Raw genomic sequence first — 10,254 nt, forward strand, 5'->3', positions numbered from 1 at the left:
CCACCAGGATGGTAATGCTTGCCCTAGGCACCACCGGGATGGTAATACTCGCCCTAGGCACCACCAGGATGGTAATGCTTGCCCTAGGCACCACCAGGATGGCAATGATCACCCTTGGCACCATCTCAAAAATTCTGCTGTAATGTCACCCCCAGCAACGTTCTCCCCAATCTGAAAGGACACAGAGCCCCACAAGTGCTTCCATTTTAGAAAAAAAAATATTTTAATGGTCTTTTGCAACCTCTTTTCAAGGTGAGGCCCCTTCTAGGTGGAACCCCCTTGTCAATGCTCCCCCCATGCCTGCTGGGAGGTAGCAACCCCTCTCTGGAGGACACCCTCCCACTCTTGATGCCTCCATCTTTCTGGGAGGCCAGCTCTAGAATTGGGCCTTAAGAGGCCAATCACACGTACATTTTATTAAAAAGTGGGCAGAACACTGTATTGTGTCCCTTTCATGAACGTCCTGGGACCAGCCCATTCATTTTCCTACCCCTTAATTAAATAGAATGTTAAATAATCTCTTGGTGCCGGGGTCAGGCGTAGTACATGCCTTTAATCCCAACACTTGGGAGGCAAAGGCAGTTGGATCTCTGTGAGTTCAAGACCAGTCTGGTCTACATAGTGAGTTCCAGATTAGCCAGGGCTTCACAGTCAGACCCTGTCTCAAGAACAAAACAAAGAAAACAAAAACAAACAACAACAAACAAAAAGCCCAACCAACCACCACCAACAATACAAAACAAAACAAAACAAAACAAAACAACACAGCTCTTTGTGTTGGCGGAGAGGGGATGCCACGGTAACAGGCCCCTTCCCCCAACTTTAGCCAGGCTCCTGTAGCCTCAGTGTGTCCACCCTGTCTGGATTTGAAATCCAGCAAAGTAGGCAGGAGCATAGCCTCTCCGGAGACCTGGACAGCTCCAGGATACCCTCTCCATTGAGGGTGAGAGTTAAATTGGATTGTACTGGCACCAGGTACCCCTAAGCTGTAGACAGGGCCTACTCGGATGGCAAAGTAGGGAACCAAGGTGTGAAGGCTCCCATCCAAGTCAGAAGTACGTGAGGTTCTTGACAGCTCCCATCTCTAGCATCCGCTTGATGGCAATAGCCTCTTGGGAGACATTGTGGCCTGATCCCTGTGGAGACAGCCAAGGAAAAATGAGGGGTGGCTCTCTGTCTTTACAAAATTCTTCCTCCCCATGTCCCTGGTTCCAAGCTCCCTGGGAGTTTTCCTCCTTATGCTGGCTCTCAGATAGGAGACAGAAGTCATGTGGCAAAAGTAGAGGATGCCAGCAGTGGTGTCCAGATGCCCAGGTACCAAGCTCTGTGTGATACTGAATGACCACATCCAGAGCCATTCTGTGTCCCCTTCACCCAACATCCCTCCAGTTGTGTCATCCTAGCCAACCCGGCTCACTGGGCTCCCAAATGGATTGCTTACCGCCATAGACTTAAGCGTGATCTGTTCATAGTAGTGGATGGTCTGCTTCTTGTTGTAGGCATCTGGATAGCCGAAGCCAGCGATGTGCACTAAGTCGCAGAGGTGTAGAGCCAAGGTGATGGCTAACAGACCCGTGGTTGGCTTCTGAGGGACAGAGTAAGAGGGAGTTTTAAAGAGCCACAATCCCCTCCTCCTCCACCATCCACCTCACAAATACTCAGGGTCAGTTCTCTGCCCAGTTCTCGTTTACCTTAGCTGTCCAACAGGGCAACAGCTAACTAACCAAGCACCTACGTGAATGGAGCTAATGCAGATGAGAAAGTGGATTTATTACTCAAGAAAACTGTGATCTATCTATGGTGTTGGAGATAGAACCTGGGCCTCATGTATTCCAGGCAAGTGTTCTACCATTGGTCCACGTCCTTTTTCCTTATTGTCAAGTTTTAAATGCAGAGACTTAACGATGTATTACTTTTATGTGTTTGTGCCTGCTTGAGTTATGTATACCATGTGTATGCAGGAGCCTCTAGAGACGAGAAGGCACTGGGTGGTCTGGAACTGGGGTTACAGGTGCTGGTGAACCAAAGTGGGTGCAGAAAACTAAACCCAGGTCCTCTGCAGAAGCATCTAGTGCCCTGAACTGCTACCTCTTCAGCTGCGAAGTTTTAAGTTTAAATTGTTATGTGTCTAGTGGCTATTGTGTTTATCTTTTATCTTATCAACTTCATTACCTAGGAAATTACTATAGTACACTTGGGGGGCGGGGCGGTATCTGTGAAGAATAGAAAGAATTGACTAGAGAGGGAAAACATACCCTAAAGGTGGGTAGGGATAAAATAAGGGTAGATAAGGGACCCGAAGGTACTTTCTCCTGATTCTCACATGCCACCACATCCTCCCTGCTGTTACTGATTAAATCGACTGAGACCTTGAGCAAAATCTATCTTTCCATTTGTAAGTTGGTGACATCAGGGATGAAAGTCTGGCTGGCACAACAGCGTACTAGATAAATCCAACTCCCACATCTGGGGAAGATCTGGGTCTCCAGGAGGATCGTGGCTGTCAAGATGACAATAGCAGACATTCACCATAATACTATCCGTTGCTCGAGTATTTATATGTGTTGGGCATCATGCTGAGTACCAAGACGATACAATACAGGATCTCATTCAGTCCCCCTCCAAACACATATGCACAGACACTGTTATTAGCCTCATTTTATAAATGAACTAGAGCTAGCAAATATAAATAACTTGCTGAAAGGGAAGAGGGCTCTGCCCTCCCCCTTGGATGTGGTAGTTCAACACCCATGGCTGTGTGATCTTTCCTGGGATGATATATATACCTCTTCTGCAAACCAGGGTCAGCGATACCTTGCCTGCCCACCTTATGGGCTGCTTCCCATTCCTTCCACTCCAATTTATCCACAGTAATGGTCAACTTAATATTCAAACTTCAGGAAGCTTGCCTTGCTTCACTCAGACAGTGGGCTTTATAGAATATTTCACCTGCCCACTCACCCTGAGAGAGTCACTTCTTGGATTCCATAAGGCCTCTTAAAGGCTGATTTTCTCCCAGCATCCCTTTCGAGTGTCTTTTTTTTTTTTTTTTTTTTTTTTTTTTTTTTTGAGACAGGGTTTCTCTGTATAGTCCTGGCTATCCTGGAACTCACTTTGTAGACCAGGCTGGCCTCGAACTCAGAAATCCGCCTGCCTCTGCCTCCCGAGTGCTGGGATTAAAGGCGTGCACCACCACTCCCGGCTTCGACTGTCTTTCTCTCCATTGCTTCTTGGTAGGCCTTATTTTCCACGGTCGCTGCCTTTTGTCTTTAAGACAGGATCTCCTGCAGCTCTCGATGGCTTTGAACTTACTGTGTAGCTGAGGCTAACACTGAAAACCTCTGCCTCTCAAGTACTGGGATTTCAGGCGTCTACTACTGCACCTCCACCCCTGCCACGTTAACCACCCTGTGCTCTGGAATCCAGTTTGGAGTCCTGCAGAATCACATGGCCATCACCTCCTCACCAGCTCTCCCCCTTAGGTCTTCATCACCGCCCCCGCCCCGCATTCTCTGTATTAAATAAGTAGAGCACAACTGATCAGTCATCCAAGCAGGAAGCCAAGGAAACCTAGAGCTACTCATAAACCTCCCAATCCTACCTTCAAGCATAGGAGCTAGGACACGGAACTGTACAGGAACTCACAATGGTTAGTGTTTTATGTCAACTTGACACAGCTCGAGTCAACTTAGAGGAAGGAACATCAATTGAGAAACTGCCCCCTAAGACACTACTATAGGCAAGCCTGTAGGGCATTTTCCTAATTACTGATTGAAGGAGGAGGGCCCAGCCCACTGTAGGTAGTTCCACTCCTGGGCTGGTTGTCCTGGGTTCTGTACAAAAGCAGGCTGACCAAGCCAGTAAGGAGCGCTCCTCCAGCTCCCGCCTCCAGCTTCCCACCCTGCATGAGTTCCTACCCTGACTTCCTTTAATAGTAAACTGTGATATGGAAGTGTAAGCAAAATAAACCCACTTCTCCCCAACTTGCCTTTGTTCGTGGCGTTTCATCACAGCGACAGTAACCCTGACTGAAACAGAATCTCCAGTTCTCTTTTATAACTGCCTTCTCTCACAGATATGGGAACTATGCAAATAGGATGTTTAAAGAATAGTTCATTATTTCATACAGTTTTTATGAGGGGAAACCACTGACCTAATTACCTAACCATCTAAATCTGGATGCTGAGCTCAGAGATGAAGTCAGTCAGATTTGAGCTGCCAGTGGCTTAAAGATGGAGGGAGCCACAGGGCACGGAATGCAAGCAGCCTCCAAGAGCTGAGGGTACCTCTTCACTCAGACCACAGTCTGCAAGAACAGGGGGACCCCAGAACTACAACCATGGAAACCCAAACATGTTTCACCTAAGACGAGTTTATTCCCATAAAGTCTCTGGATAGGAAGTCTGTTCTTATCATCACCCTGTGACACTACAGAGAACCTACGGGGTCATGAGCCAAAGCTAGGGTGTGTTTGAGGCCACTACGCTGACTGTAATTGGGCAGCAATGGAAACGAGTGCAACACGGACCAGGCTGTCTCAAGAGAACTAACGACCAGTAAAAGGGCAAACACGGAAAGGAACAGCTGCCGTGTTCCAATCTCTGTGATTGACATTTTATATTACTGTCTTAAGTCCTGCCTAAGCTTAAGTGGTCAATGCAAATATTATCCTCACCACGAAGATAAGCAATTGAAATTTCCTAATGCTAGACCTGCCTAACAACCACACAAAGTGGCCCAGCCAAGAGTCCTGCCAATGCCTGCTGGTGACCTCCTTCTGCCGTCTCATATGCCCCCCCATGAGAGAGTCTAAGATACACAGAAATCATATTTGCAAAGCTACAACGTGGGGTAAGCCCTACCAGCTGAAGACTACCAGGACACAGAGTGTGAAAATCAAAGCTGTAACTCACAAAACCACTTCAGCACCCTAAACCGGTTCACCCTATTAAGGACATGCAGGACAGACTGTCGACACTTTGTCCCCACTCACTCCAACAGATCAGTATGTTCCAATGTAGGACCTCGGGCTAAAAGTCTAACAGTAACTGCACTGACTCAAGCTGGCCCCACAGGTAAGTGCCAGTGAGTGTGCCAGCAGCTCCCAGTTTACAGATCCTGACCAGAGCCTGCCAAAAGCATCTTAAAGTCCAGCGCCCAAACCCAAGCTAAAACTTTCACCCATTCCATTTTTAGGGATAACCCAGTTCTCCAAAGTCCACACTGTCCACCAGGGCAGCGCGCTACGGAAGCTCTCTTCAAAGGTCAAGTGCAAGCTGCACCCATTTTTATCCTCACGAGTTCCTCCTCGCTTTCCACCCACGACCCAACCTCCCCAACACCCCCGCTCCCAGCTTGGTCTTGTCACCAGCTTGTCACCACCTGCTTGATCTTTCGAGGCTGTTGTATGGGCAGGCTCAGGAGCTTGTCTGCTGCAATCTCCATAAAGAAGGGGTTTAGAATCCGGACCTGTTTGGGGTTGACATCCCAGATGAGGGGAGGCTGTTTCCAGAAGCCTTTTCGCACCTATGGGGGTAGGGTTAGAAGGGAGACGTGAAAAGAGGTGAAGGCCCGTTTCTCAACTCTAGTCCAGCTGGTGGTCTTCAGATGGAGGACAGATCCCAGTCAAGTGAGGTAAGACTTGTCCCAGACATGAGAAACCAAAAGAGAGGTCAAGGGGAGCCCCCTTATCAGGAAGGAAAGGTGATAGGTACCATGTAAAGAGGGGGTCTGACCACTACCTCTTTCAGAGAGATGCGGGCAAGCAGGCACTTGAGCCTTACTTAGGCCGTCAACATGCTGGGCAAAAAATGCCAGATCAGACAGTTCAGCCTTCAACCAGATGGTCCAGTGAGAGAGTAGGCTCTTCGTGGGGCCATCAGGGAAAGCCCAAAAAGGCTGCCTGCTGCAAGGTACCAGTGGGTCCCCTCCGCTGCTCCCAGGTTTCTCATACATCCTGACAGTGCTCCTGTCCCAGGCAACCCTCCAGCCCAGAGGGCCTCTGGCTGCCACCCCAGCTCCTACCGGCTCTTGAGCAGGGCAGTTACTCAGCAGCTCTACAAAACAATGCCCCTGTCGAGAAGCCCAAGGCTCTGGCTGTGGAAAGCCTGGTTCGCCATGTACAAAACAATGCCCCTGTCGAGAAGCCCAAGGCTCTGGCTGTGGAAAGCCTGGTTCACCACGTCCCTTCACCAATCCTTTAGGAGCATCATAAGGCAGTCTGTGGGACACAAAGCCCTGACCAGGAGAGCGTCCCCATCACCCTATCTCTTTCTCCCGCCTGACCCAACTTACCCGCTTCTTATCACTCAAGATGGTCTCAATCCAGTGGAAGTCCATCGCCTTGAAAGCTACCAGGACCAAGAGCGTGTCTGGATTGTTTTCTATTTTAGGGTCAAAGTGGGCCGACTCAGGATAGAAGAGACGTATGGTGGTCTTGGAGCCTACATCTCCCTCATAACCAGCCACGGGAGCATTGTTCAACCTGGGCCAGGAAAAGAACACCCATGACTAGAGATACCGGGCCTTTTGGCAGCCCCGTTTGGGACATCCGGGACCAAAAAAGAAGCAGGAGGGATGACCACACACCTGATGACCACGTCGTACTTGTTGATAACACCTCCCAGCGAGCTGTTGCGCAACCGGTGCCCGTTCCCCACCACAACACAGCGACGACACTCGAGGCTGCCATGGGAAGAGGAGTGTTCAAACCCAGAAGTAGCCCCTGCCCTGCTGAGCTCTCACTGATTCGAATATGATACCTGGGTGGGGTGGGAGGATGGGGGTGTGGAGGGGTAGGGGGAGAGGGCATCTCAGATTACTTCTAGGCTCTTCTCAGCTATGCCTCAGGCATGCTAAGTGGCCCTGCTAATTGTTCTACTGACCTCCAAGTCCTGTACCTCAAGATGAAATACAAGCAAGCCACGCAGAGCAAAGAGATAATGAGAGGAGTGCCACAAGAAACCCCAGCACAAGAACTGTGCAAGGTGGCACACACATGTAAACTTGGCACCGAAGAAGTGCCAAATCCAGCCTGGGCTACATAAAGAAACCCTGTCTCAAACGGAACCAAAAAAAAAAAAAAAAAAGAACAGAAAGAAGAGGTGGGGAGAAACCCTAGGACACAGCTTCCTTGCCTGTTGCCCAGGTCTGTCTGTTGCCATGGCAATACCTTCAGCAGCTTCTGTATACTCTGGCATCTAGATGCTCAGGCTAAGCTGTTGTGATTTTAGAGTACCAATAGCTCCTGGAGAAAAGCAGGCTAGGGTGGGTCAAACTGGCCACAGTGAACCAAAGGCTGTCTGACAAGGCACTAGACCATGATGATTTCAAACTGGAGCAGGGGAAGGTGAAGGTGCCAGACCATAATGAGAAGAATATCTCCTTACCTCTGTATGCTCTCAGGTATAGAATAGCTAGTGATGGCCAGCACCCGGAGAAGAAGGTCTTCTACAAAAAATATATATAGAAGAAATAGAATGAGCGAAGACCACGGTCATCAGTATTCTAAAGGCTGCTCCCATGCCACTCCCAAGATTCTCCCTCCTTGACATAGGTACCTGAGCCTGGGCCAAAGAACCCAGGCATGGAGCCAGTGGCTAGCAACATCCAAGAATGTGGCCCACAAGATCAGAGCATGAACTGTCCACTTCCTTGGGTAGAACAACTCATTAAGCATATTCGTCCTACAGAGCAGTTCACAGGCATTGAGATGCTTTCCCGCTGAGCTGAGAAATAACTTACCACTTCCTTTAGTCCCAAAGGGCAGCTCATAGGCGGATGGTGTCTTTACCCAGAAATAATCCTTAAGCTGCAGAAAGATGGGCTGTTCCCTAGAACGGCTATACAAGAAAGGAATGAGAAAGAGATGAATCTGACTGAACAGGGTCAGGCCCCTGACTATAGTAGCTGGTCTTTGTCCTCCTTCCAGCTTCGTCTACCCTCCAGTCCATCAGTGATGAGGCGAAACCCCCTCAGTCCTAAGCACCCTGTCCCATCATCTGGTACTTACTTGCCAAAAATCTTAGAGGCCTGTCTCTCTGCCTCACCCTGGAAGCATGGCTCTTTCTTCTCTGAGATGGGAAAATAAAAGCTAGAGAGAGAGAGAAGAATCAGAAGGCCCAGTCAGACTGAGGTCCTGATGCCACCATCCCAGGCAGGATCTACCTCTCCCCTGTGACGGTACAGAGGTCCCACAGAACTGGAGAAGGACTTACAGACTTAGTATCTCCCCAACCCAAGTTCCACTTTGAACACAAACCATTGAGGGTCCAGATCTTTCTGCCCTAACGTTTCCTCTGTGGGAGGTCACAGAAACCACCTGGATCACCACCCCACCTATCCCCCAACCCAGCCATCCTCATGGAAGGACTCTCTGAGCTAGCAGCTAGCTGAAGAGGAGATGTCAGGCCAAGGGTCTCAGAAAGTTTCCTGCCCGCCTAGGTACCCTGCTGCTTTTGCATCAGTCCATCTTGGACAAGACGCAATAGAAGAACACAGAGAGCATACTCACAATTCAATGTATCTATCTTCTCGGGAGATGGAGTACCACACCATGACAACTACAAGGACCAGAGCCAGGGCCAGGAGCTTCCAGTCTGCAAGATACATGCACAGCGGAGCTGAAGGCAGAGGCAGGCAGGGACAGTTCCCAGGCTGCCTTTTCCTTTGCTGGGCCCCTCCACCCCCAGCACAGCAGACCCGGTCTCCGGCCTTGTCCTGTCCCGAGAGAGGGGCTGGGACTCTAGTATCTCTGCTGTCGGGATAAGAAGAGTGTCCTTGGCTCCAAGTGTGACTCTCTACCACCCCTGCGAAGGTCCCAAGTTGCTGCTGAGGATAGTTGCTGGACCCACCAGCATGGGGGACCCCCTTGGACAATACTCACGAGATTTGCTGGTCATGTTTCTCAGCAGATAGCAGGGTTCCTGGGGAGAAGTGTCATCCCGGCTGCCTCGGGCCACCTAGGAGGCAAGAGTCCCAGGTGTCAGTCTAGGCTCTGCCTGCACACCTAACACACACACACTGCCTGCCCTTTTCCTCCTCTAAGAATCATTAAGCCACTATGTGGCAACCAGCCCCAGGTGATCTTCCTCCTAAATTCTCAGAGGGCAGTATGAGGGATCTAGGTGGAGCCCTGCTACAGGAAGGGGAACTGAGGTCCCAACCCTCTTTCACTTCCCATGCCTGACTTACCAATACCAGTCTCTACTGCAAACTTCCAGCACTATGACACAGGAAGAAAAAGTTTGGGGGCAAGTAGGTGTGTCCACCATCTCTGGCAAAAAAGTTAACTAAGCCAGAACTTGATTCATACTCTGAAGGGCCTTAAGAAGCCCCCTCCCCCTTTCCAGTCCTTCTAGACACTAACAGTACTCCGGCCTCAGTTTCTAAGATGCACGGTTGAATCAGGAAGGAAGGCCAAGGCCAGTGCAATAGGGGATGTGGTCAGGGAACCTTGATGACATGGCTCTGCAAGGAATCATGGGATACTACGCCTGGCAGAGGGCAGAGGAGAAAGTCAGGGAGCAGTCAATTGCTTTATGGACCAACTCCTCTAAGACCATACTACTAAGAGATCTATGGGCTTACTAGCCTAGGGGGATATATAGATGCCAAATGCCAGCTTCTTCCAGCCTATATCCCTTCCATCCTGTTCTGTTTCTCAAATGATCAGGAACAGAAAAAAAAAAAAAATCACAAAGCCACGCACTGAATAGACACATTCCACAGACACAGGCCTTCATCAGCTCGGGTGAGGCCTGGGACATGCATTGTTACACACACAGCTCAGGTGACTCATGGTGGACGATCAAAGGAAGCACTAGTTTGTGCTCTCCTAGGGAAAAGTGGACATCTTAGCTTATTTCTTGAGGACAGAACAAACATCTTCTGGAAGTGTTGGCTATATAATCATAAATCTATGATTTTGAGTGCAGACCTATTATGGAGTCAAGCCTGTGACCCCAAGTGGGGGCATTTCTCAGATGCCACTATGAGTTCAAGAACTGTGACCAAGAGCAAAACAAAACAAATAAAAAAAACAAAACAACAACAACAAAACTTTGTGTAAGGGAATAAGGGAAGTCCCAAACACTTCCTCATTTGTCAGTAGGGTTAGCAGCAGCCACCCACAAAATCCTGGAGAGGACTGAGAACGGCCCTCCCCATAAAAAAAGAAAAAAGACTAGCATTTGTTTTCTCTCTCCCCTTCTTTCCTTGTGTGTGTGTGTGTGTGTGTGTGTGTGTGTGTGTGTG

The 10,254-nt window shown here is 49.3% G+C and overlaps 1 protein-coding gene across 1 annotated transcript in view; it reads right to left on the reverse strand.

Moving 5' to 3' along the window:
• Window positions 1-199: 199 nt before the first annotated feature.
• The window catches only part of St3gal4 (ST3 beta-galactoside alpha-2,3-sialyltransferase 4), a 45,714-nt gene continuing 35,659 nt past the window's right edge, over window positions 200-10,254 (reverse strand). Inside the window, exons 2-11 of the mRNA XM_021207074.2 lie at window positions 8,885-8,960; window positions 8,513-8,597; window positions 8,012-8,092; window positions 7,744-7,841; window positions 7,389-7,449; window positions 6,589-6,684; window positions 6,295-6,484; window positions 5,383-5,526; window positions 1,442-1,585; window positions 200-1,136 (exon numbers count right to left, since the gene is read on the reverse strand). Of these exons, the coding sequence (XP_021062733.1) occupies window positions 1,050-1,136; window positions 1,442-1,585; window positions 5,383-5,526; window positions 6,295-6,484; window positions 6,589-6,684; window positions 7,389-7,449; window positions 7,744-7,841; window positions 8,012-8,092; window positions 8,513-8,597; window positions 8,885-8,900 (1,002 nt within the window). The 5' untranslated portion in view covers window positions 8,901-8,960 and the 3' untranslated portion in view covers window positions 200-1,049. The remainder of the gene's footprint in view (window positions 1,137-1,441; window positions 1,586-5,382; window positions 5,527-6,294; window positions 6,485-6,588; window positions 6,685-7,388; window positions 7,450-7,743; window positions 7,842-8,011; window positions 8,093-8,512; window positions 8,598-8,884; window positions 8,961-10,254) is intronic.

This window comes from Mus pahari, chromosome 10 (genome assembly GCF_900095145.1).
Source record: "Mus pahari chromosome 10, PAHARI_EIJ_v1.1, whole genome shotgun sequence".
NCBI classification, from domain to species: domain Eukaryota; kingdom Metazoa; phylum Chordata; class Mammalia; order Rodentia; family Muridae; genus Mus; species Mus pahari.